Source organism: Metarhizium brunneum, chromosome 5 (genome assembly GCF_013426205.1).
Source record: "Metarhizium brunneum chromosome 5, complete sequence".
Lineage (NCBI taxonomy): Eukaryota > Fungi > Ascomycota > Sordariomycetes > Hypocreales > Clavicipitaceae > Metarhizium > Metarhizium brunneum.
In genome coordinates, this window is record NC_089426.1 from 323887 (window position 1) to 349704 (window position 25818).

The 25818-nt window shown below is 52.3% G+C and overlaps 9 protein-coding genes across 9 annotated transcripts; 6 read left to right on the top strand and 3 right to left on the bottom strand.

The window, feature by feature from the left end:
- Positions 1-169: 169 nt before the first annotated feature.
- G6M90_00g081790 (uncharacterized protein) lies at positions 170-2461 on the top strand (the record flags this gene model as incomplete). Its single annotated transcript, XM_014687928.1, has 1 exon — positions 170-2461. One exon carries the CDS (start codon positions 170-172, stop codon positions 2459-2461), a length of 2292 nt encoding a protein of 763 aa, XP_014543414.1.
- A 2467-nt stretch (positions 2462-4928) lies between these two features.
- Positions 4929-6537, top strand: G6M90_00g081800 (uncharacterized protein; the record flags this gene model as incomplete). The annotated part of the gene is made up of 3 exons (XM_014687929.1): positions 4929-5270; positions 5338-5583; positions 5641-6537. 3 exons carry the CDS (start codon positions 4929-4931, stop codon positions 6535-6537), a joined length of 1485 nt encoding a protein of 494 aa, XP_014543415.1.
- Positions 6538-7261: 724 nt separating this feature from the next.
- On the top strand, positions 7262-8756 carry G6M90_00g081810 (uncharacterized protein; the record flags this gene model as incomplete). The annotated part of the gene is made up of 3 exons (XM_066131184.1): positions 7262-7443; positions 7493-7713; positions 7789-8756. 3 exons carry the CDS (start codon positions 7262-7264, stop codon positions 8754-8756), a joined length of 1371 nt encoding a protein of 456 aa, XP_065987412.1.
- Positions 8757-9450: 694 nt separating this feature from the next.
- G6M90_00g081820 (uncharacterized protein) lies at positions 9451-10010 on the top strand (the record flags this gene model as incomplete). The annotated part of the gene is made up of 4 exons (XM_014687931.2): positions 9451-9576; positions 9627-9703; positions 9761-9817; positions 9881-10010. The coding sequence occupies 4 exons, from the start codon at positions 9451-9453 to the stop codon at positions 10008-10010; spliced, it is 390 nt and encodes a 129-aa protein (XP_014543417.2).
- A 3293-nt stretch (positions 10011-13303) lies between these two features.
- Positions 13304-15971, top strand: aprN_1 (Subtilisin NAT; the record flags this gene model as incomplete). The annotated part of the gene is made up of 2 exons (XM_014687932.1): positions 13304-13777; positions 13842-15971. 2 exons carry the CDS (start codon positions 13304-13306, stop codon positions 15969-15971), a joined length of 2604 nt encoding a protein of 867 aa, XP_014543418.1.
- Positions 15972-17332: 1361 nt separating this feature from the next.
- On the bottom strand, positions 17333-17521 carry G6M90_00g081840 (uncharacterized protein; the record flags this gene model as incomplete). Its single annotated transcript, XM_066131185.1, has 1 exon — positions 17333-17521. One exon carries the CDS (start codon positions 17519-17521, stop codon positions 17333-17335), a length of 189 nt encoding a protein of 62 aa, XP_065987299.1.
- Positions 17522-18590: 1069 nt separating this feature from the next.
- G6M90_00g081850 (uncharacterized protein) lies at positions 18591-20310 on the bottom strand (the record flags this gene model as incomplete). Its single annotated transcript, XM_014687933.1, has 5 exons — positions 18591-18761; positions 18820-18941; positions 18998-19634; positions 19688-20112; positions 20184-20310. 5 exons carry the CDS (start codon positions 20308-20310, stop codon positions 18591-18593), a joined length of 1482 nt encoding a protein of 493 aa, XP_014543419.1.
- Positions 20311-21421: 1111 nt separating this feature from the next.
- MAL31_2 (Maltose permease MAL31) lies at positions 21422-23175 on the bottom strand (the record flags this gene model as incomplete). The annotated part of the gene is made up of 3 exons (XM_014687934.1): positions 21422-21963; positions 22013-22781; positions 22894-23175. The coding sequence occupies 3 exons, from the start codon at positions 23173-23175 to the stop codon at positions 21422-21424; spliced, it is 1593 nt and encodes a 530-aa protein (XP_014543420.1).
- Positions 23176-24488: 1313 nt separating this feature from the next.
- On the top strand, positions 24489-25426 carry G6M90_00g081870 (uncharacterized protein; the record flags this gene model as incomplete). Its single annotated transcript, XM_066131186.1, has 3 exons — positions 24489-24827; positions 24894-25181; positions 25259-25426. 3 exons carry the CDS (start codon positions 24489-24491, stop codon positions 25424-25426), a joined length of 795 nt encoding a protein of 264 aa, XP_065987423.1.
- Between the last annotated feature and the right edge of the window lie 392 nt (positions 25427-25818).

Genomic DNA, 25818 nt, shown 5'->3' on the forward strand with positions numbered 1-25818 from the left:
TGATGTGCTGTGACATACACGACGCTCGAATTCTCGATGTAGCAATAAGCCACTCGGCCGCAACCTTTGTTTCTTCAGGTGCAACACTCGTCATAGTAGCGCAGTCCAGATAGGAATTCCAATTTTGCCTCTTGCTAAGGCTTTCCTCTCTGTCAGCATTGTCGCCAGTATGGACTTGTCAGACGCCTTTGTCGTCTTGCACTATCCTTTTGTCCTTCCCTTAGCTGTCCTGTTGCCTGCAATAATTTACTGCCTGGGCTTGACCAAGAGACAGGACTTTTCTGCATCTTCTAGGAATGCCCAAGTCGCCCAGTCCAAGGATGCGAGGATATCAGAGTCTGCCGTCCGGGATCCCAAACCGACACAATGGTACCGAAACATGTTTTTCAAGCTTCAGCATCTTGAAGACCACCCTGAAATCCTCGGGCCGGCGCGGGATGAGCTCTTGGCCATGTTCTCGCAGGGCCTTGCGCTCGCCCTGAAGAAGCCACAAAACAATATCCTCCGCATCGAACAGTACAATGTCGAAAGCGTCTGGAGCTTCCTCGAGGACGAGCGTATACGCATTCTCGCTGAGTGGGCTAGTTATCTGGAGCGACGAAGGCAGGGATGCGGTCCAGAGCTTTTCGGGACAGCCGAGGCCGCCAAAGCATGGCTGGTCCAGCAAGCGCCCGTCAAGTTTGTTGACGGTGCATGGCTTGGTCATATACACAAGATCACGACTCCCTTTGCTCTTCGTGGCGTCACCAAAGATGTCTGGCAGGTCCTGTCGGAAGAGCTCGGTGACGGCGACCTGTCCAAGCACCACGTACATCTGTACCGCAAACTTTTGGAGGATGTTGGATGTCCTCTGCCGGAGGGCCACAGCGCCGACTTTATCAATTTCTGCGACTGGGATGTCATGGGCAATGACGGCGCCTGGGAGGCTGCAGTGGCCCAGCTTCTCATCTCGCTGTTCCCCAACGAGTTCCTCCCCGAGATTCTTGGGTACAACATGCACTTTGAGATGGTCACGCTCAACACTATGCAAGCCGCTCACGAGCTCAAGGACCTCGGCATCGACCCTTACTACTTCCTCATCCATATTGCCATAGACAATGCTGATTCCGGACACACGGCCATGGCCACGCACGCTGTTACACGGTACCTGGACATGGTTCGCGCGACCGAGGGCGAGACGGCCTCGGAGCAGGCATGGAAGCGTGTTCAGGTCGGATTCATTTTGTCTCAGACACAGGGAGATCATTCTTGTAAACGCGAAAGCGCCGCTGCTTCTACGATGACGATGGCGGGATCGGGACTTGCAAGGCCCAACATTCCCAACGTGCTGCTTGACCCTCTAAGCACTCAGGTAATTGACATCTTTAGAGCCAAGGCATTGGTATCGCAGCAGTTCCACTGTCAAAGCAGAGTTCGCATCGGGACACATACTCTCTCCGAGTGGTTGGACCCGAACAAGTGGAAACATTCGAATCCCCAATACCAACTGGAACTCCTGAATGCCCTCAGCCGAGCCAGGCCGTGGATTATTCCCGGAGCAAGCAGCAAGAGTCTATTGATACGGGAGCTCTCGTGGGGAGGGCGCATGTTTGGTGCGTTCACCCACAACGAGGTGGCTGCTCTTTGTTCCTGGATCGACGCCCTGGGCCCGGAAAACACAGCTTCGCCATATTGGAGATTCACCCACAGAAAACCGCTGGCCTCAAAAGACGCCGTAGCAGAGCTCCAAGACCCGGTTTGCCATCATCCGTTTGTGTTTCCCGCCAGCAGCCACGCGGCGGCCACGACAGACACGGCATCTCAAGAGGTTGACTCTGACGGCGAGCCCTGGAAAACCCAGCAGCCTTTGAACTCGCCCTCGATAGACCGACTACCAGACATCATGGCCCTTTGGTTCGCGCACATTAGCCTGTTGGAAAACACCATCAACGTGCCGTCCCGGACCGCATGCCAGCTCCACGCTAGTATCCTGCGCCTCCTCCGAGCGCAGGCCGGCTTCGAGGCGGAAACCGACGTCGTCGCCGGCATGGACGAGTTAAATCGGCACTCGCACACCAGCCTGATAGACGTCGGGCTAGAGTTGGCCCGGCAGGTCGGCCAGTCCACCCATGCCACACCGGCATCCTTACAAGACGTCTTTGTCCTGGCAGCTAGCAAGGGTCAGGGCGAGGAGAGCGCCAGATTGGCAAACGACGTGCTGCGGTGGAGTGTGCGGCCCGTTGCGAATCTCGGCCTGCTGCTGGGCCTGGCCCTGGCCTTTCTCGAGTTCAAGAAGGCCATTGGGAGAGCGCCCGGGCTGCTGGGCCGGGAGAGTCGTCTTGCGCTCGAGGCCATTGTGGCAAGGGAGAAGACGAGTCTAGACGAGTGTGCGCGGGAGCTGCGAAACACGGATGTGGAACAGTACAAACACCTAGAGAGGGGATTCCGGCTTGGTATGCGTTCTTTACAGAAGTGCTTGTGATGGAGAAGACGGGCTCCGTGGCATCTACTTCACATTGGTATCTAGAGGTGTTGTGAGCAAATCTCGGAGGCGTTATGAATAGAGATGGATCTGTGTCCAAAGTAGTCCATACAGTGGCTGATTATTCTTTGGCTAACCGCCACGAGCTGTCTCGTCTCACGAGGTCCCAGAAACAGTAGAATGCATTCCGCTGGTCCACGGGGCATGCTAGATTGACCTGGCTGATTATATTACTACTGCTTCTACTGGCCATTGGCAATGTGCTTCACAGCGCGTTTGGCCTCTTGACGCTGGCAATTATACAGAGTACAAAAGAGGGACCGCCACTCAAAAAAGCTGTTCGAAATAAGTCTGAAGGCATTTCGGTGCTCGGGCTTCAACTGCGACTTGTTTTAGTCTAACCATGCGATATCTCGGCCGTGCAGATCTAGGTTAGCCTCAATGTTGTCTCATGCAGGACTGAACCCGTTGCAGACAGGGATAAATGGAGGGGGGTGAATATATAAACGTGGCCGAGTACGGAGGACAGGACAATTTTGGGATAACTACTAGCTCAGCCAGCCACGGCTCAAGACTTGCATATTCACATCTCAATAGGCCCAGTATGCGGGAACTTGGGTGCTCTATTGGCTTGTTCCGCTGTGTCTCATTCATGTGGTACAACGTCGATAAAGGGCAAAGGAAGGACAACCGAGACAACATGCTGAAAGTCCAAAAACATGAGGCATTTAGTAAACTGCAGTGTGACGTAATTCACTCAAACTCTAAAGGCGAGTTAAAGAACTAGGCATTACGACTTTATCTGTAGACCGTGTAACTTTTGCTCGCGATGTTTTCAGAACTACCTGGCACTACACCCATTCCACTGCATAGATCAGGTATTAGTAATGCTGCATTCTCTTTCAAGAGAGTACATAGCTCGTACGAATAGGGGGATGTGCAGAATCGTTTACAAGTAAAACAAGCTTTACGGTTACACTAATTATAGATAGGAAAACACTATTTTACGATGTATGTCACTTCCCCCATATTATATTTTTAGAATAAAAGGAGAGATGAACACCATGGTAGTATGAAAGTGCAAAATCACCATCATGTAACGCTTAATGGACCTTTGCAGTGTACTTTTGTGAGGCAGCTTGGATTCGTCCGGCGATGGTTGCAACGTTGATCCATATTTCGATTCAAATGGGCTGTCGCCAAATCACGCGAATCGCATGACGAAATAGGAAGCTTTTGCCGCTGTGAACAGGCACTAGTACCAAGACATGATGGCTATTGTTGTCGCTGCCGAAGCAGGGGTGTGATATTCCGGGGGAGTCAGCCGGCATGGCATCATGGCATCTAGAAATCACAGCCCGAACCCTGATAAGCTATAGTACTCCGTAAATACCCCGTACTTGCACCACAGTACATAGCCGAGGACCTCAGCTCTCCACGAATTCCTAGTGTAACTTGTCTGCCTCGGAACCCTATTCCCCTGTCCAAACACAGCTCCCTCACTTGACGCCACAAGCATGCTTTTGGACCAATCCGATTCGAGGGCATGCTCTGTCGGGCCAGGGACGAGGCATATCCGATAGGTGGGCAAAAGTAGGCTGCCTGCATGATCGCAACTGACACTACCACCCGCGCGGTGGGAGGGAGGCACCGGATATTGCGTCCCTGAGATTGCGTGGTACGGGTTCGGTGTCTTGCTTCCCGCACGTGTCACAAGGCAGGGGCATGTGTCTCGCAAAATATTAAGAAGGTTTTCTGCAGTCTGGTGTATCACACCCCATCATCTTGTGCCCCAGCTTCAACGGCCGATTTGAGAGCCCTTGCGTGGTGGCGCATGATAATTAGCAACTAGGCATCTTCTGCCGGTTATATCGAATTCTGATATTACTAGTGGCATCTCTAGACGCAAATTCCAGAAAAAGCAATGCTCAAACTTAAAAAAAAAAAAAAAAAAAAAAAAGACACCACCCCTGTCCGGCAAGTATCCCAGAAGGGATGTGACTCTGGGCCTTGCGAATACATCTGATTGGCGATACCTCACGACACACCAGGACTAATAATGCACAAGGACTAAAAGGTTTTTTTCTTCCTCTCTAAAGCTCGACGTGCATATGAAGCACGGAGTAGAAAAATGGCTAGTTTGGAGATGCTCAGACATGCCAGTCACAATCCCGCTCCGTAGCTCACGAGAGGCTGAACTGCCACCTAGCATGTCTCACAGCACTACATAAAGTTTTCCGGCAATAGGAATGGCGGTGAAGGCGCTCTCCCCGGCCTGAAATTAGGAATCGAGGCACAGAGTACGGAGTACTCGATATTCTGCGCGGCCAAAGCCGAAAACGCCAACACCTTCGCCTCGCTCCGCATCGTTAGATGCACATGTCGCTCACATGTCGGCGCATTTAGTTGACCACCATCTGCGACGGTCCTCTCTTCTCAGACAAGCAACACGTCCAGCAAAGAATCAATGGCCACTTTGATGCAGCAAATCCATATCGGGCTCGGCCGCGAGGGCTACGTGCCCGTCGCCCACCACCACGCCGACAAGGCCACCTACACGCAGGAGCACGAGGCAATGCAGGCCAGTCTTGTGAATAGCTGTCCGGCCCATTTGTGGCCGAAAAACTCTCACAGGGCCGCCTGTCCGCGCCCGATCCTCATGACCAAACAGCACCAGACACAGCTGGCCGAGCTGCACGAGGCACTCACCGCTGCCATCGCCGACATTGTCGAGCGGTGGTGGCCGGACAAGGAGAGTCGGTTTCCGGAGCGAATGCCTCTGACGAGCAAGGAAGAAGACCTTTTACAGGTGAGCGCGGATCGTAACAAACACAGTCAGTGTGAGAAGCTAAGGCGTCGAATGCCTCATCGAGTAGTGGCTCGAAGAGCAAGTATCGCGCGGCACCCTGCCAAAGTACGCCCAGTGTCGCGGAGGATGGCGACCAGACTTTATGATTGAGGATCCTTGCGACGACGGCCTCGGCATTGAGAACTTTCGCATCACCGAAATCAACGCGCGCTTCAGCTTCAATGGGTTTATGCACCAGGCGTACGGGCAGCGAGCCCTCGACGACATGGGCGTCAAGGCTCACGGATTCGTGGCTGCCACCAACGCCGCCAGAGTAAGTCCCTCACCGTCAATCTGCCATGGTCTTGTTCAAGGTTCTGACGCGTCCCAGGCGCTGGACGGCTTATTGGGCCTCTTCCGCGTCGACGCTCCCCTTCATCTGTTGAAAGCCGAAGAGAAGGGCATGGACATTCACATGATGATGCATGACTTGCAGCGACGGCTTGGCTTTAGGCCGCGGCTGATAACCCCCGCGGATCTCAGGCTGCTCCCCGATCCAGAAAACAGCAGTCGGCAGAAGCTGTACTGCGTCGTCAGGACCAATGGCCATAATGGCTCTTGCGCGCTCAAAACTCATCACGGAGAAGTGGTCGAAGAGATCGTCCAGCTAGGGCTGGAGCTGCACCAGCGTGAGCTGCTGGCGTTGGAGCCCGAGATGCTTCGCCAAGTCTGTCTACTTGGTTTCAACGACATGAGGACGCTCCTGCTCGTCCATGACAAGCGCATGCTTGGTATTGTGCGACAGGAGCTTGGGCAGCTGGTGGCGAGAGGAGTACTCACACAGGCGCAAGCAGAGGTCCTTGACAAGGGGATTGCCAAGACGATTCTTGCTGGTTCGGCAGAGCTGCGACAGCTCCTTGCCAAGTCGCGCAGCTGTCCTAAGCTGCGGCATCAGTATATCCTGAAGCCTATCCGTGGTGGAAAGGGGGCCGGGATTCTGTTTGGGGATAGTATTTCCATAGACGCGTGGATTCGTACGTTGGAGCGCATGCAGACTGCTGGCCTGGGTTCCGAGGCGTCCTACGTTGTGCAGCGACGCATTACGCCCCGGTTGTACGACATGGTGTTGGATAGCTCCGGTGATCGAGTACAGTACCCCCTTGTTGGGACATATCATGCCGTACATGGAACGCTGGTTGGGCTGGGGATATGGCGGACGAGCGGTGATCGCATCTGTGCCATTAGCACCGGCGGCTCTTGGCTCTGTTCTGTCTTGCGCGGAGACTGATGGATTCGCATGTCATCGAATCGAGGTGATGGCAAATTTCGGTCTCGTTCTAGTCCTGCCACGCTCGCCTAGTAACAGAATGCGTCACAGTACGGTTGACGTCATCTGGCAAATGTCAGTATCCCAAAAATTTTGCATGAGACCTGGTGTCTGGTTGAAAGACATGAAGATTCGATGTGTGCTCGTCTCGTCTTGTTCTCCGCCTTGATTCTGTGTCTCTTAGAGTTTTGACGCTGGCCATGCCCCTGCTTATAGCTTTGCTTCCAGATGTCTCAATGCGGCTGCATATCATCTTGTCTTGGGGGACGTCATTTTCGGCAGTTGGGTCATGCGGGAGGAGCTGAAGCATCACGAGGGGTAAAGAGCGGTGGAAACATTGAAGCCTCAAAAAGAAAGACACGGCAGAAGGTTGCTTGGCATGGGTCTCAGGCGGCTGCAGAATATTTATGGTGCATGCACGTGCATCTTTGTGTTCGGCGACCTCCATGTCCCCAGATGTCCAGCTGTCGTCAACTGGTCTCAACATGCATGTAATGCCGCTTCTGGTTAGTCAGCCAAGTTTTGAACAAAAGGTCCTTGGAAAAAGAAAAACAAGAAACCTGTGTAACGGTAATGGATCCTCATAACAAATCTTCTCTGCCCGCCGTGCCTGACCTACCTTGCACCATGACGTCCAGCAGCACATGCCCCTCACATTGTCTTTTGCGCGTTTCATCATTGCATCATGGCACCTGAAAACTATACACTGAGCGATGTGCTGGCCGTTGCCAAGTCTCACCCTTTTTATGACCAAGATATTCAGTATCCGCCCGACTCGGAGACGATCGAGAAACTTCGGGAACAGTCGAGGGAGCAGCCAGAGAGTGATGGCCTGAAATTGCAACCATTGCTTCGAAAAAAAGACCTGTGAGAAGTCTGACAGAAATGCACAAGTATTCCGAGTCTAACCTGGCAGCTACACAACGATTGAGCGTCTCGTGAATGACCCGAGTCCCCAAAACACGTACCGCCACAGCATCTATGCGAGCATCACGGGGGGCGGGTTCGGATCCAAACCCTTGTTCTTTGCCACAGACGTCCATGAGAACCGTAGACATAGGGCCCAGTTTGGTGAGCTTCTCCGAGCTACCGGAGTGGTCAAGCATGGAGACTGGATCCTCACGACTCACTGCGCCGGTGAGCTTTACAGGTACTCGCGACCACCAGTCGAGCCGAGTGCGCGATTTGCTGACCAGCAAACTAGATCCCTAGACCTCATGTTGGAGATTCTGGAGAACGCCGGCGCCTCCGTCCTCAGCGCCGGAAACCACATGCCCCCAGAAGAAGTGATTCATCTCCTGATCAAGTATCACATCAACGTCCTGGCCGGAGACAGCAGCCAGGTAGCCCAGCTTATCCACAGGATATCGGGCCTTGCGCCGGAATCTCGGGCCCTGCTGAGGCTAGACAAGATAATCTACACCTCGGAAGTACTCACCGCCGCTCAGCGGGCACACATCAAGACTGTTCTCGGCAACCATGTCAAAATCTGCTCCATCATGGGCAGCGCCGAGGCAGGGCCCTGGGCGCTCAGCAACCCAGACCTCACAGGACAAGAAGCGCACACAAGCCAAGCAGACTTCATCTTTGACACTCGCGCCATGCTGCTCGAGGTCCTTTCCCCGTCATCCCAGCAAGGCGAAGGCGGCTCTGATCCCGCGCCCGTGCCAGAGGGCCACGAGGGCATCGTCGTGCAAACGTCCCTGTCGCGGCTGCGCAATCCCCTCGTGCGCTACGACACGGGCGACATTGGATCTCTTCACCCGCTTCCTGCGCAGGCTCGGGGCCTGGTTCCCGAGGAGTATTGGCCGTTTTTGCGCGTTCTGCGCTTCCAGGGCCGCGACCGGCGCTTCAGCTTCGACTGGGACGGCGAGTACCTCGACTTTGTTGACCTGACGGCCTTGCTGAATGCCGAGGCGTGCGGCGTCCTGCAGTGGCAGGTCATCCTGGACAAGCTGGAGCCGTCTTTGGAGTCGTCCCTTGAGATTCGGCTGCTGCGGTCCCCGCCAAATGTTAAGCTCTTGCCGGAGCAGGAGCTTGCTGAGCGAATTAGGACCTTTGTGCATGCGTATTCTGCGAATGAGCATCGCTTTCGGCTTGTTTTTGTGGATGGTCTGGATGGCTTCGAGCGGAGTTCTACGGGAAGAAAGGTTATCAAGTTTATAGATCGCTATAATTAGACTTCTTTTGCGTCGTTGCTTTGACTTGCGTAGGTTTGATGGCTTGGCGGTGCTGGGGAGTGCACATGCATGAGTTTGTTGGGAATTATTTACTAGCAGGTAGTAACCCCGAAAAAATAAAGTTTACTTTTTCTTATTTCCTTTTTTTTTTTTTTTTCCTTTTTAGCAGGAAATACGCAATAGGAATATCATTTAAGTTGGATAAAAGTATAAAACCAACAACCCCTCAAAACTCTCGAGTTGACGTATTAACTTTATCCCACAATTCTCGGTAGTTTATTGGTTCATGTTAAATGCTAATATATTAAACTTATGCCACGACATCTAGACCAGACAAGACCATTCCAATAGGTGACTGAGAGTCACGACCTGGTATCCTGGCTGTCATGGGCTACGAGGCAAAAAGGGAACACTAGTAAAATCTGGATACGAGGCAAGCGTCGCTGTGGCTGCATCTTTCAAGTCTATGACTTAATAGCCAAACGAGTGACAATGGAAATACATGGACCATCTCATGCCGCTTTGAACAACGACAAAGGCAGCAGTCGTTTTCCAAACAGGACCCTAATCAAGTATAAATATCTGCTTCATCTCACACGGCTGTCTTCTAAATTCTCTCGCAATTCATATTATTTACTCTAATCCTAATTTATTACTCTATCCCGCAAATTTCAAGCTCATAAATACAAATATCATGCAGCTCACAAACTTGTTCGTTCTTGCATCCGTCACCCTGGGCGCTATTGCTCAGTACGACGACCGTCTCTACAATGAGGCTGCCTACGGGGGTGCTTTCGACTACACAAACGCCGAAGAAGTGGTAGGTTATCCCATCCTTGCAAAGAATGGCCTTGGTCTCACACAACGCAGGCCGTTGCATATGGAGCACCTGGACAAGAAGAAGAGATTCTTGCACCTAACCAATGTAAAGTGCTTAAAGCCGGCGTGTAAGCTCTCAAAAGTCAAGCATGCCTTTTTTTTTCTTTACTAACAAAGATGAATAGAGGGGGCCAAGTCCACTCAGTCAAGGTTCTTAAACATGGTTATTGCCAGCTGTTTCTGTAGGTACACCCCTTCACACCTGCAACTTTGCGATTGGTGATAATCTGATTCATATTGCGTAGCGATAATAACTGCAATCCCACATATCTCCGTGGCACGTACCGCTGGCATCACGGCAATCCCCGTCAGCCTGTGACCGGTGAGGCCACTCAATCTCACACAATCAGATGCCGCCCGGGCAGTCCCCATTAAACGATTGATTCGATGTGAACGCCCGGAGGAAGCTAAAGGAGTGGCTAAGTCTTGCGGATGTGGGAAGAGGCGACATCGGAATGGCGGATTTCCGAGATGCCTTGGTGCAGGTTTTTATCCCCCCAGGGGTAATTATAGGGTTTTCCCTGTACTGTAATGCGAATGTAGAGGCATTATTTCCCATCAATTTGACAAGATGAACTTGATGAACTGGACAAGCAAATCGGGTGCAACTATATGTGCCTCGTCGATTTGGAAGTATACCGAGGGCGTCATGCAAACACCAGACATCAGGCAGCCGCTGCAACAGCGCCGCTTCCATCTCAGCCTTTATCGGCACTGTCTGTGACGCGGCAACATTTGGCATCAACATCAAGATCCAAGCCATTATTGATTAGGAATTCGGCAGTTTCTGGTCTGCGTGGTTTGAGAGGCCGTTCTGGAAACGCCCTGGTCTAAGTGTGGCTGTTAAAGGGGAGGACAACAATGTGCAACGATGCCGTGAGTAGCTCATGAGTCACTGCGACGAAGTGGAAATTCCCCTTAGTGGTAAAGAGCTAACATCAGGTCAAGGCCGTCCATGATCGGGCACATGGGGATTGGATGACGAGTGTATGGCAAGTGTCGCCAAGCTCAAAGTCATCATCATGACGCTCGAGAATGTAGGGGCAGGAAATTCCTGGTGTTTTTGGCACATTCTCAACCGTCAAACCATTGGCATGTCAACCCTCCGAGATGGCCATGTAGAGTTGGTTGGGGCTCAAGTCCCTCATCAAGACCGTCCAGGTCGCAGGTCACGCACGAGTCGGCACACCAGCGCCGTCAAGTCAAGTCGCCATGGAACTATGTCATTGTGTCATGTAGCTTCAATGGCTTGGTGGTGCCGCAGTGACCAAGTTAGCCGAGCGGCCACTCTCAGAAACAATCAATGTGTAAACGAGATGTTCATAGTTAAAATATATGGATAAAAGGGTGGTTGGTGCATGTGGCTCCTTGGAGTGCACATGCATGAGTCGTGCAGAATTATTGCGTTTTTAGAATGCAGTATACTAATGTGTGATAAATGTTGGAATACTGGGCACTTGAAGTGACTTGTATGTACATGGACTTGCCGTGGTCCATGTATATCCGCGTGGTACAGGTAGTTATCAGGTTGCGTCTGATTGTTTTCGGTGTTTCCTATTAGTTGCTTGTAAGTGGGTTTAGGGTTAGGGTTTTCTTGCAGCTCGCATTAGCCGGGACTACAGAGAAGCAATAGCCTAAAGCGCCCTTCGCTAGAATTTACTATAAAAAGGCAGGCTTTATCAGCTGTACGTGTCCAGTGTGTGTTCCTTGCATGCTTGAATCAACATGCCGCCAGCTATCCACTCTTCTACCGTTGACGCTTTTAAAACTATAGGGCCACTGGGCCCGGGTCGAGGGAGGCGCGTTATTTGCTTAAAGAATCACGTCACTTGCCCAAAGAATGATATTTTTTGAAAGGTTGACTGAACTGATTTGGACAAGGGAACCAGTCGCCAGCCATCCCGGTCCGCTCCGCAGAACCACCGGACATCAGTCAGAATGTCACAGCTGTGAACAACCGGGGGGGCTGAGTCGGTCCCGGCGCGGATTGAACCGACATCAGGTTGTAAATACCTAGCAGCAGGCCATTGGATGTATTGAAACCGAGCAGTGGCCTGAGCACTTTCCTACCATGTCAAAGACTGAGTCATCGAATCTTAAAAACTCAGCACTGGCTACGAAGAAGCTATCTGACAACAAACCAGTTCTTGCTCACCTATTTTCAGCAATAAAAAACGGCGTCCGTAGCCGTCAATCTTGACATATCGCCATAAGCTCAAATGCAGCCGTTATACTTCCAATATGGAATATTGGAATCCAGGCATACGGCATCCTAACTGTGTAAGCCTCTCTCAGCATTATTAGCAGCACGTTCTTAGAGGGAAAACCCTCCCTGCGGCGATCAGGAATGGATAGCAATGGCAACGGACATTTTGCAGCACACATGCGGGCGCAATAACGAAGCCTTGAACAATGAGGTACCCTAGTATAAAAATAGCCACAAGACCGTGTGGATACCCATAAAATCTAGTTGGGTTAAATTTCAATGTTATATCTATATATATATATCTATATTACCTGCCCCATCCAGAACCCACGCTACCCACGCCAGGTACCCGTGGACTGGAGCTTTTAGACCTTCATTCTGCCACTTTCCGTGTCATACGGTTACACAAGGGATACGGTTATGAGACCTAGGGCAAAGTCCCTCACCGACTTCTTGTATTTAAAGACCCCTTTGGTCAACGAGGCCTTGAGGAAAACTGAGGACCTTTGATACCAAAGACTGTTATTAGATGAATTAAGTCATGTTGCTCCAAGCCTTTAGCCGTTGTCACATGACAACTCCACCAGTCACTTGACCAGACAGTATAACGAGTATGTTATAAAGGAAACCGTCCAACAGTGCCGTTTCGTACACAGCCTTTTACCCTTGTGCCACTCGGAACAATAGGTCTCGGCACGAACTACTTTGGTGGACAGAGAACCTGGGCATGCACATGCCCTGAGATCCATTTATTAATAAACTATTGACTGCATATACGGCCCCTTATGTACCTTTAAGCTGCCTGAATCGATGTTGTAATTGTACTGACTCGGGCACCCCAGAGTGTTGGCTGATGACATGACCATGTTGGTGCTATATCGGGGTCTGGTTCGTAATAACCTGAGTGGAAAGTATGGAACCAGTGACTATCAGTGACATCGCCAACCCTGAGGCGCTTGCTTGGCCTCATCTATTTACTTGCACAAAGCACAATGGCGTTTGCATGGTGACACATGTACCCCTTTTTAAAGTCGGAGCGAGTTACTTCAGTGCAGAGGAAGAATTGGACAATACTGATGGCGGATTGAGTAGAAAGGAGGCAGCGCTTGGAACGCATGGGACTAAAAACAGGTGGGGGATGAATGTTCGCCATCCCAGTTACCCAAGCCCATTGCGGACCGTAGTATACGTATACCTGAACTGATTTTGAGATGGAGAGGTGATAATTCGACGCCGACTGACCTGGCTCTAATACGCTATACGCCTGCTTCATGTTAATCAAATATATTGGACATGGTTGTATCATACAACGATGAAGTTGGGCTTACAATACGCTGGCCATCTCGTCATATAAAAGGGCTCGACTAACCCGTATACTCCGTCTGGTACCAAAGACCAAATCTTCCCTCCAGCTTCATTCACTTTGACATCCTGGAGCAACAAAACCTTTGTTTTTGACACAATGGTTCGCCTGTCGGCTTCGGCCCTCGCCTGCCTTGCCGCGGCCACTGTCTCCTTTTCAACATCTGCAGTCGTACACGCCCAAGAAATTGCCCAGAATGCAGTTGCCGGAGCCTTCCTCCTCGAGTGCGACAGCCAGAGCCTCAAGCCTCTCATCAAGACGGTTCAGGAGCAGGGTGGAGAGATTCGTCGCGAGTTCAACTCCGAGGTCTTCTACGGCTTCTCCGCGCAGCTGTCCAACGCAAGCGTGGCCGGGGATGAGCTGCGACATATGCCAGGCGTTAAAAAGGTGTGGCAAGTACAGGTGTCGAAGCATCAGGAATCGCCACCCGCAGAGTCGCAGGCCACGCCCGAGTCGGCTCACCAGCGCCGTCAAGTCAAGTCGCCATGGAACCACGTCATGACACAGATAGACAAACTACACGCAGCCGGGTTTACAGGGAGCGGCATCCAGATTGCCGTTGTTGACACTGGCGTACGTATTTGTTTACATGGACAAGACAAGGGAGCAGTTACAGTTCAACTAACATGGTCGTCAGGTTGATTATACCCACCCGGCTCTGGGAGGCTGCTTCGGCAAAGGCTGCCGCGTGGCTCTCGGTGACAACTTCGCCAAAGACGGCAAGGATAACGACCCGATGGACTGCAGTGGCCACGGTACTGCAGTGGCGGGCATCGTTGCCGGTAGCGATGCGAATTACCTCGGCGTGGCCCCCAACGCCACGCTGGCGGGCTATCGGGTGCTTGACTGCTCCGCTACGATGGAAGAAGATGGCCTCATAGCCGGCTGGGTCAAGGCATATCAGGACGGCGCGCAAATCATTGTGTCGTCTGCTGGCTGGCCGGGCGCGGCCTGGGCTACGCGTCCTGCGGCGGCCGTCGTCTCGCGTATTGTCGACAGCGGCGTCCCGTGTATTGTAGGCCTCGGCAACGACAACAATTCCGGCCTCTTTAATACCCTGAATCCCTCCAGCGGCCGGGGCGTGACGTCTGTCAACGCGTTTGCCCGCGCCCCGGGAGCCATAGATGGCCATGTCACCGACGCCCCCGTGGCCCAATTCTCAACATTCGGCCCCAACTGGGACCTTGAAATCAAGCCCACTGTCGGAGCACCGGGCGACGATGTCCCGGGAATCAAGATGGGGGGCGGGTACGAGGATATTACGGGAACGTCCTTTGCCGGCCCTCTTGTCGCCGGCATCCTGGCCCTCGTCGCCCAGGTTCGAGGCACCTTTGACCCCGTCTTGCTCAACAGCCTCCTCACGACCACGGCCGTGCCTCAGGGAAAGTATTACTCGGTTGCGCAGCAAGGTGGCGGCCTGGCCAGAGCATGGGATGCCGCTCACGCCACGACACTCATTGAGCCCGGCAGTCTCTCCTTCAACGACACTCTACATCGCGCCGATTCCCGCAGCCTCCGGATTACCAACACGGCCAGAGTCAAAGTCACCTACCATCTCGATACTCTGGCGGCCAAAACTATCTACACCCTCGAAAATGGCGGTGGCAGGGTGCAACACCTTGATCGTCCTGTTGACGAATCCGCCGATGTCAAGCTCAGCAGGCGCCTCCTCGTCCTGGGTCCCGGCGAATCGGCCTCGGTCGACGTCTCGGCCACAGATCCCAAGGGTCTTGACCCCGAGCGCCTGCCGGTGTGGTCTGGTTGTATTTCCATCCAAAGCTCCCACGGCGGCTCCTCGAAATGCTCCAACAGCAGCAGTGTCTTGACGGTTCCGTACCTGGGTGTCTCGGGCTCCATGAAGGAGCACCAAGTTCTCCAACCACACGGAGTCGTGCTTTCAACTCTGTTGGACAATGGGCGGGACCAGGTGCACACGGGTGGGCATCGGGTCGACTATGAATCGAAAAACGACGGCTCCGTGAGCATCGACTTGCCCGTACGCATCACGCCCGTCCTTGGAACTCGTCTTGTGCGCGCCGAGGTCGTGCCACTGTCGCCACGCAAGTGGTTGGCCGCCCGCCTGGCGGACAAGAACCTCAAGCTCGACGCCTTTTCCCTCGAGGCGCTGGCTCACGCCTATGCAACTCGCAAGACTTGGAGCGGGCGGCTAGAATCGGGCGACTATATCCCCGCGGGCGAGTACAGGCTCGCCGTACGCGCCCTCAGGCTCTTTGGCGATGCCGCGGTTGCATCCGACTGGGACCTGTCAGAAGATGTTAGTTTTGAAATTATCAGGCCCGCCGGCAGGAAAGCCTGCGAAAGGTATGAGTCCAGCAAGGGCGCTGTTCCCGCGGATGCCTTGTTTACCAGTCTCGAGGAGTGCCTCCAGGTTCACGGTGACAAGGTGGTGGACGCGCCTTGGGTTCCTGCGCCGCAGGACAAGGCCTTGAGGGACAGATGCGCCAACGGCGAGCTCACGGACGAGCTTTGCGGCACGTACGAGTTGTGCCGGAAGCACAAGGACATCGAGCTCTTGTCTGACGTCAAGTCCCCATTCACGTCGCTTAGCAGCTGTATCAAGAGCCACAAGACGTTTCCGTTTAAGCCTTTGGACTATTCGAGGATCCAAGAGTGCATGGCCAACCAGGATGATAAAAGTATCTGTGGCACTGACCTTTGGTGCAACCTCCATTTTGGGTCGCCGCAGCCGACGGATGAATATGGCAGCAGCGAGGAGTGTCGTTGGGCCCATGGGAACTACTTGTAAATAGAGGTCTTGGACAGATGTGTAAATGTTGCTTCAGTCTTGGAAACATCAAGTTTAATGTGCACAGCTCCTATTGATATTCGCGGCTACTTTGTAGTCGGAAATGCAAGACTGTTATAACTTGTTGGATGAATTGAGTCATGTTGCTCCAAGCCTTTAGCCCTTGTCATAAAGCCACAGACTTGAGACTATCGCATATTGTAATTCAACTTGCGCAGTTTGTTGTTTATTCAGTAGGTGTATTTGTCGAGAAAGCAAGGACTATAACCTTGGATATACTAGCAGGAGGTATTATGCGGATGCGATGATAGGATTATTGGATTCAGAGACCTAGTAGGTAGGTAGTTATTAGGTTGTTATTTTTGGTGTTTCCTATTAGTTGCTTGCAAGTAAGTTTAGGGTTAGGGTTTTTCTACAGCTAGTTTTGCCAGCCAGGCCTGCAAAGAAGCAATACCCCAAAGCGCCCTTGACCAGAATCAACTACAAAAAAGCAGAATTCAAGTAGCCGTGTAATACATGTGATTTATAATAGCTATTATGGCCATAAAGCTCTACATTAAGGGGCTAAATCCGGCCTATTAGCCAACTCCGAGAGTCCGAGCAGCTTCTACGTATGCCCCTGTTGATCAACTCCGGGACATGACAACACTAGATGAAACCCTTGGCGTGATAGAAAATACCATTAGTACAGCTCAAGGAAGCCTTAGAATCAAGCCTCTGTCTTTTTGCAAGATATACATAGAATCCTTGTCGCCGTTCGTGTTTGGCAAAGGCACATGGATGAAATTGGGCGTCGCATGAATTTCGCGCAGATACGAGATACGAGGCTTGCCCTGGAGAAGCTATTACTGTGGAGTGAGGCAAAAAAAAGTTTCCTATAGCCAGGGTACTGTTTGAGTGCGCATAAAGCCTAGATTCCTCATTTGACAAGTCAACTTGAACTTTGTCGGGAGACGGCGTCGACGCGACATGGTTTTCTAGCAATGTGGCAATCTAAAACGCTTCTAGCGGCGGAGCCGTTCTGTGTAACCCAAACTATATTGACAAGTAGCTACACTATTCATATCGGAAAAGTATAGACAAGAAGGCAAAGTTCAACGAGCTCTCGAGCTCTGGACGCAGCTCATCTCGCATGCCGGGCCAGCGCGTTTAGTAAACGTCGCCATTCCTGGCCTTTTGTTCGTCCTTGAGTTGCCAATAAATCATGTCGCTCTTCTCACGACAGAAATTCGACTTTGCATTTGCTGATGTGTAATCCTCCGGAAAGCGAAAGGCGGTGTTGTTTATGATCTGGACCTATAATTGCTGTGTAAGCACCTCGACGAATCGTTGGCGTGCTTTTTATTTGTCAAGAGTTCCAATTAAAAACACATTCTTAGCGCGAATTCCTTATTAATGTTCATAATCTCCATCATAGTAGGCAGGTTGACTTCGGGCGCTGGTGCAGCCGGCACGGCGGACGCTTCTGTAGGATTTTGAGGTACCCTGGCCTCCATTCTCCCAGCAGAATCAAGACTGTCGAGAGCGGCGATGATAGCGATGTACTTCATGGTGTAGGATAGGCGTTGAAGAGACGTTGCGACTGAAGACGGGGTAAAGGCTTATAATTGAGTTGTAATCTAAAAGGTGAAGCAGAGAAGGGCCTTTCTGGCTTTATATTAATTTCGCGGCTAGGCGACCAAAGTTTCGAAATACAATAGCCGGTGATATATTTACTACCAAGCTGTTATTGGACAGTAGCTGACCTGTGCCGGGATAATAGTTGTTGGCAAATGCTCCGAGATGATGGCTTGGCACTTATGCGACCCTGAGGGCCGGATTGCATTGGCCTAGGCCGGGGATGATCGCAAGTTGCTGTTCTCAAGACAGACTCATCGGGTGACATGTGGAGGCCTTGCGGCCCCATGTAATTAAATGACGAACTCGTAGTAATCTATCTTGATTAGATTTATTGATACTACTACTCTAGATATGCACACTGGTTGGTTCCTGTGGCCGTGTCACGACAACTCTATATGTACGTCACTTCACCAGACGGCATAACCTGTCAAGGCAGCATAACAAGTGTACTGCAATTATCCGTCGAGCAGTCCATGTCATTAGATTGATTCAATCTACAACACAGCCTTTGATCGCTCGGAGAATTAGGTCCCGGCACGAACTGGAGTCGCCTGACTCGGGTGCTGGAACCCATAGGACAGTGATGCCGCATCGAGTAGAGACGAGGCAATGCCTAAGACTAATAACAGGCAACCAACGAATGTCCTCGTACACCTGAACCGGTTTTCATGTCCATCAAGTATCGAGTAAAGTTTATGCGCACAAATGTATTGGACATGATTATATCATATACCGACAAAGTTGAACTTACAACTATCTGCCCATCCCCCTCGTAAAGGGGCACAATAAACTCGTATACGAAATTATCACTCTAGTTTCATTTACTTTGACATATCCGGGTAATAAAACCGTTATGACGGATGCCTTTGTTCAGGCCCCTTTTCCGTGTGACACCAGTGTCACACCACCAGCCAAAACATATCAATCTGATGCAAGAATAAGCAGGCCGCGGCCTCTTCGCCTGCATACACCATCTCCTCGTGTGATTTTCACCGGGCTCTACTTTATCTTGCATAGCTTGCCATCCTCACCCTCCTGCCACCGCTCGTTACCAACACACGGCAGACACCAAAACACATCAGTCGGGTCAACGTTGCGCTTGAGCTCAAGTAAACGCTCATAGTTACTTCCCCAAAATGTCTGCTGAAAGTTCTTCTCAAATGGAAGCGCCTATGATACACAGTTAGCGTGGGGAGGGATGCTCGTAAGACAGCCATGTTGACGGTACCTCGTTGATGTAGGAGCCAGACTCGGGCGTCAGGTCTCGGAGCGGTTGGAACGCCCTTTGCAGAATCTCAATCGCTTCAAGACGTGCGGTAGTATTGAAATGCGGGAATCCAGCGGCGGTTACTACAATATGTTGTTGGCGGGCATGTTCTTCCTATGGCTACATCATCGCAACTTACTGGCATGGACATAGGCGTTTCGCCACGCGGGGTGGACGGCATTGCCTCCTCCTCTTGGTTTAGCATCATTGACACCCCTTCCTCCCACCATAAATACCGCGTATGAATTTGTGTACGGAATCGGTGCCATGAGCGCCTTGGTCAGCTCGGGAGAAGTGGTGGTCAGTGTCTTCTTGTCCAACAGCCGCGAGACAAGATAGCTACTATTTCCGGCGGTCTGCTGGTCATAGTAGTCGTCAAACCAGGCCAAAAATGACTTGTATGGGACTACCGAGTTGTAAAGCCCAACCTCGCCGGGCCACTTATTTTTCAGCGTCTCATTCAGTGGCTTGAGAATCTGGTCGACGTCGTCCTCGCTGTCGGCATCTTGGAGAACGGCATGGCCGAACATGCCGTTGATGGTATCTGGTAGGCCGGGGATCGGCACAGGCTTGGGCACTTGGTATCCCACAAAGCTGTATCCTGATAGACCGGCGTCCATCAAGCTAGGCACTTGAGATACCAAGTAAGTGATGATGTCGCTGAAGTTGGTCGAGTTGGGCTGGATGAGCGCCATCCAATTAATCGCAAAGATCTTTGGGGTAGGATGTGTCTTGAGAGTAATAGAGGTAATGACACCAAATGTCGAACCTCCACCCTGAGTTCAATCATTAGCATCAAGGGAGCAATGGTTACAAGTATAGTACTTACACCGCGCAGAGCCCAGAAGAGGTCAGCGTGTCGATCTTCATTGACAGTCAAGATTTCTCCTCTTGGTGTCACCACCTGCATCTCGAGTACTTGGTCTGCTGCAAGTCCAAATCGAGGAGCAAGGATGGAGTGACCGCCGCCCGAGATGTAGCCACTGATACCGACGGTTTTGCCACCGCCTCCGACGATGGTGTGGTTATGTTTGTCGGTTGCCGAGTAAATGTCGTACATTTCGGTGCCGCCCCCAACAGTGACGGCGTCGCCAGTAATCGCTTTTCCTGAGCCATTGAGCTTGAACTGTCCCGCGTGATACTCGATGTTATTCAAGTAATGGGTCCAGATTGACAAGGCTCCGGGAGCAATCGATCGTCCTAGATAGTCGTGGCCGGTGCTCTTGACGACAAGTCTGATGTTGTGCCTGCGCGCTACAGTACCGTCAGCTTCCCTCGCACGGCATTATATCTGAAAGACGAGGGGAGCCAAAATATGCACATACCAAAGTCCACCCCAGTCTTGACATGCTCGGGGGTGCTCGCGTTGACTACATAGGCCGGGTAGCCTTGCCCACTGCAAGGAGCCCTTGGATCCGGAAGACATGTATCATTGGCATATTGATCCCACATGATGGAAACGGGGCTCTTGGTGTGCCAATCGTATGTACTCCATCCTTTGACCACTTCGGCGCATTGCGTTTCGTTGTACGTTGCCTGTCCCGGATGGCAAACTGCCCCGGGCGGACTTGGGGTTATAAGCCGCCCGTCCAGGCTTTTGTTCAAGATTGCCCAGACTTGGGCAGACGGCCAGTTTCGAGTCCCTGGATATGCTTTACATTTGTTGGATTCTGGCCCTGTTGCTGATGTTAGGCCAAGTAGGCCGGGAAGTGATAGGAGAAGTTGGCCCGGAACGCGCATAATGATCAATCCAGTGTGCGCTCTTGTTGATGGCTGTATGACTATCGCAGCTACATGAGTAAAGTGACTCCTAGAGCCACAAATATATGAACGAAGCGCACCTCAACCATGTAAGCCCGGTATGCTTACATCGTTACACCTGTCGTGCGTCACATGGCGGCGCGGACACCAGGAACAAGGCGCACGTACGTCACGGAGATTGGGTGCAACCGTAAGAATCCAATCCAAGCGAAGGCAGCAATCAGTGCCGTCACTTCTCCAGCAGATGCTGTCAAATGAACGTTGAGTGAGAAGGGGGCTGTGTGTCGATCTGCCCAGTCAGCATGTCATGGCGAGTGCGTATTCCTCGCTTACATCGGCAATCCGGGGGTTCCGAGAAGCTTCGGATTCGTTGCCTGTCCAAATTTATGGAGAATTGTGGCCAAGTTATATGATATATCATCTCACACCCGGTGGCGTCGTCGGCCCGCTTCTTTATTTCAGCTCGGGTCATGATTCCGAGTTAGGGTTGGGCATATCTGAACTTGGATTTAAGACGCGAGCTGAAATATAATGAATCAAAAGTTGTAGACGTTCAGGCCGTAGGTATCCGTTAAGTCTGCGCATAGCAGTGTGACCAATGGGGTACGACCTTTTGAGAAACGGAGGGTTTACTTCATAACACATTGTCAATATTTGCCAGCCAAGGAGATGACAATACGTAGAAAAATTATATGCACTCCACAGACTCGAGAACAGTCACATGGAGGCAGTTCAACAGTTCCAGTCTGCATGAACAGTACGAGCAGCAACTGTACATCAACGGTAGTAGCAACATTTGAAATTACTCGAATCCAGCGGACAGTGCTCCTTCCAAATGGTAACCTTTGAACTTTCTCGCAGGAACGCCCTTGTCAAAGAGCAGATCCAACTCTTGGTAGCTGCGACCCATGGTCTCCGGAACACGGTAGTAGGCCCATATGAGACACAGCCCGGCCAGCCCCCCAAAGAAAAAGCCCAGTTTTCCCTGCCAGTTGGCCTCGCCGGGATTGATCATGTAAGGAATCGCAGCGGTCATGACGATACCCAAAAGCCCTTGAGCAGCGGTGGCAGTGGCAATGGTCTTGGAGCGAACGCGAGTGGCAGAGCACTCGGCGAGGAGAACGAAGCAGATGGGGCCGATGGAAACGTCGTAGAAGAAGTTCCAAACCAGCATAAGGGCCGATTCCGTCCAGATGGCACCCGACGGCCGACCGGGAACGCAGTCGAGGATACCAATGACGAACTGGAGGACGACGAGCACAGCGAGACCGTAGTTGTACAAGACTCGTCTGCCGAATCTGACCATGAGGAACCAAGAGACAATAGTGCCAGCGAGGCCAAGAGCTGCCAACAGTCAGTGCGGAACCTTGCGTTTGACGACGTCTTCACGTACCCATGAATCCAACAGACATGTTGAAGGCCTGGTCGGTCGGGAGACCTGCCTGCTGGAAGAAGTAAGTGCCATAGTTGACAAGGTAGATGCCGCTCAAAGCCTGCGTGCAGTAGACGCCCATGGAAATCTCGGTCCTTCGCCAATTCACCTTTGTAAAGCAGTCCACGTACGTGCTGCCGGCCTCAATCTCCTGCTCCAGCCGATCCGTCTCCACGATAAAGGCCAACGTAGCCGCAACGTTGACCCCGGGCGACGCAAGCCTCCGGAGCGACTTGTCCGCATCCTCGGTGCGATTCTTGCGCACCAGCCACCACGGGCTCTCTGGGATAAACAGCATGCCGGGGAGGATGGCCACGACCCAGAACCACTGCAGGGCAAAGGGGAGAGAGTACGCCCCGTGGCTGTGCATACGTTGCGTGCCGGCGGTGACGCCGTTGCTGAGGAGCTGCCCGATGACGAAGCACAGGTTCACAAAGGAGGTGAGATGGCCGCGGATGGCGGTAGGGCAGACCTCGGAGGCGTAGGCCGGCGCGATGACGACAAACATGCCCAGGACGAGGCCGGCGAGCAGTTCGCCCGCGAGGAGGACGGGCAGCGAGCGGGCAAAGAACTGGATGAAGACGAGGCCGGCGACGAGAATGACGCAGACGCCAAAGGTGCGCTTGCGGCCAAACACGTCCATGGGGTAGGCTGCGCATAATGCTCCGACGACCTGTCCTATGGGGTTGCCCATGGAGAGGGCGGTTTGCCACGCGGCGCTGATGATGTACTACGCGATGGGGGGTTAGCTGAAGCTCGCTGAGTGCCGAGTAGAGTCTCGAGACTTGGTGGGTGTAGGGGGTTGACTTGTCGTTGTTCAGGTTCCAAGACGCTCGACTTACCCCCTCGCCGCTGGGATATCCGAAATCCTTTTGGAACTGTGGCATGGCGTACAAGTTGCCGATGAGCTGCGGATCAAAGGCCAGCATGATGACACCCAGGGATACATAGGCGGACCATCCAACGGCCTTTGGGTACAGCTTCAACGCCTCGAGGAAGCCCATCTGATGCTCGGCGCGGATAGCCTCGAGGAGCTCGGGGTCGGCAGGGGCTGACTTGCGCGGCAATGCCGCTGAGTCGTGGTGCGCGAGGCCCTCATCCGGATTCTTATCGACGTCGGCCATGGGGCGTGTTTTCTGCTCGGTGCTCTGCTCCGACTTGGGCATCAGCAGCCGGTTCAACCTGGCCGCTTATGACGCCTCGACAAAGCAGGGCCAAGCTGGGAGCGGGGAAGAAGTTGGAGGTGCGCGATGCATCGACATATATACTCTTTCGGACCGCCTCTACACGGTTCAAGTATGGATGGGCTGTTGGGGGCCGAGGGTGATGGCCTTGCCACGTTACTTCTAGTTGTCATGATTCCGGGGTTGAGGCGCACTGCAGATGGCATGCAGGAGTTTAGCTTCCAAAGTCTCCATCATTTTCCCGTCCATGAATAGACCCGTGTTTCCGCCGTCTTGTACTCTCAATATCGCAGCCCCCCACATTGGGCAAAACAACCGGCACACGAGGTCATCTAGCCCCGGGCTATGGCTATCTTTGGGCAATGGGCTTCTCCAAGCGCTCCGAGATTAGCTGACGGATTACGGGGGGACTCAAGAGCCAGATGCCGCTAGACGGTCGGGACGCCAGCCGGAGGTTGGAGATGAACTGCATGGTTACGTTGCATCGCTCACGCCTTGGTACAACAACCGGTCACCGACGGCTCAAGTCAGACGGCAATCTACGACTGAATAATGGACTGTCCGAATCCCGTCATGGACGATTTTCGGGTTCCCGATGGCGTTGCTTCAACCTGTTAGCGCTTAAGCCGGACGTGTGGTGTACATGTGCAACCGATGGCAGAATATATTTGCCTATCAACCGGTATACACGAGTATATTACGGTATGCTATATTATAAAGCGCGATACCCAGGCACTTGTTGACGTCAAATACGTTTTGGCTCCTGCTGTGAGCCCTCCCATACCCCTCAGATGTCTGCACAAGTCACTTACGTACTTGCGTTTTGAGTCCCTGCGAGACCATTTGACATCCTGTAAGAGTGAGGAAACTTGCTCCTCTCAAAAAGGACGTAGGTAATGCGTCGAGCTGTGCACCGAGTCCTTTCGTCATCGACCCTAACACTATTCAGGCGCTTACCAACTAGAGATGCGGTACCTGGACGGATCCCGTCAACCCGGCATAATAGTAGCTTTATTCTAAAGCTAAATCTAGTTGAATAGAGTTACGGCACACCATAGCCTCAAACTACGTAAATAGTGGTGTCTACCAAACACAACTTCAAATGTTAAATCACCTAACTTTGTATATAAACGACTCCGAGTCTCACACTAGCAAACTTGAAAACTTGTCGTGTGTCAAGCACGCCAGTCTCCTCGTTCCCCGTCCCGTTTGAACGGTGATAGCACGACTTGACGACGACAAGAGACTGCAGAATGCGCTCGTTCAAATACCACGTCGCCTACTGGGCCGTTGCCTACGCAGCAAACATCATGTATCGGGCTTCAACCCTGACACTAGGGGTTCCCGAGGTTCTTTTCCAAGCGCTCCTCGTCCCTCTTCTGGTCTTTTTCGTCACGCTCGTCGTGCAAGGGCCGTCTCCCGAACCATGGCCACGCCTATATTACATCGCCTCCGGTGCCCTACTGGTTTCCTTGGGATCCGTTTCCAGATATTTCTACATTCCGTCCGTGGGGGTGATTCAGCCCAATAATTTTGTCCACTGCTGCGTGGCATTCGAGGTCGCGGGCACCTTGGAATCAGTCAGACAGGATGTAAGTGAAGCAGGGTCCCCGACAATATACATGGCACAGAGTCGTTCTAACCTACACGTATCTCAGAGGCAAGACATCGAGCCTTGCAGCGTGGGAATCTTCATGGAAGCTGTACGCCGCAATTTGGGATCACGTCGGCGCGGTATCGTCGAGTTTTACTCGGTCTGGCTGTCTTATATGCTAACATTGATGTTTGTTATATCTATTTTGGACCTCTTCTTAATCAGGTCATATGGTGCAAAGGCTACCTGCCTTTCCATCGTCGGTTACTATTTGCCTAACAACCAGGGGCCCGCCGGCAGTTTCGCCTTGCTGTTTTACGTCGCCGCTGCCGTGGAAGACGTGGCAGAAACGGTGCGTTCATCTCCCTCGCGCAAAATAGTAAACATGGTCAAAGGAACTGTACTAATAAGCATGGCGCCGTGGTCCAGCTGTTCCTCGTCATTCTCAAGCGCTGTGGCCTACGCCGGCCAAAGGTCGTTGAAGGAGCGACGCCGCTTCTTGATCCCAGATGGGGCTGGGACTGTTTTAGCTGTGAAATCGCGCAGACATCGTTTATGATGGTAGTCATGCTTCTCAGCACGATATTTGAGTCGTGACCAGCATGCCGTGGCGGCAGGGTTGTGGTATCTCGAATCCCGACAAGCTTTGCGGTTGTACATTTACGTGTGACGCCGCATTGAATTCAGCTCAAGTGCGTCCAGCCCGGACTCCAGAACACGATTTGCCCCATCTATTGATCTAGAGCCGTCGTACAGGGTTATATAATAATCATTCATGGTTGGCCGGCTATTACAGTGATATATCATGTGTGGACTGCAAACCTCTCCGAGACAAACGACCAACACTTGTGGAAACTCAAGTATATTACCATGAATTACATGTTAAACAATCTACCGAGGGAGCGATGTCATCCTTGAGACCTGCGAAACACGCCTCCATGGAAACGCCCCATGGCCCCTTTTGTCTCCCCCGGACGCAGATATGGACC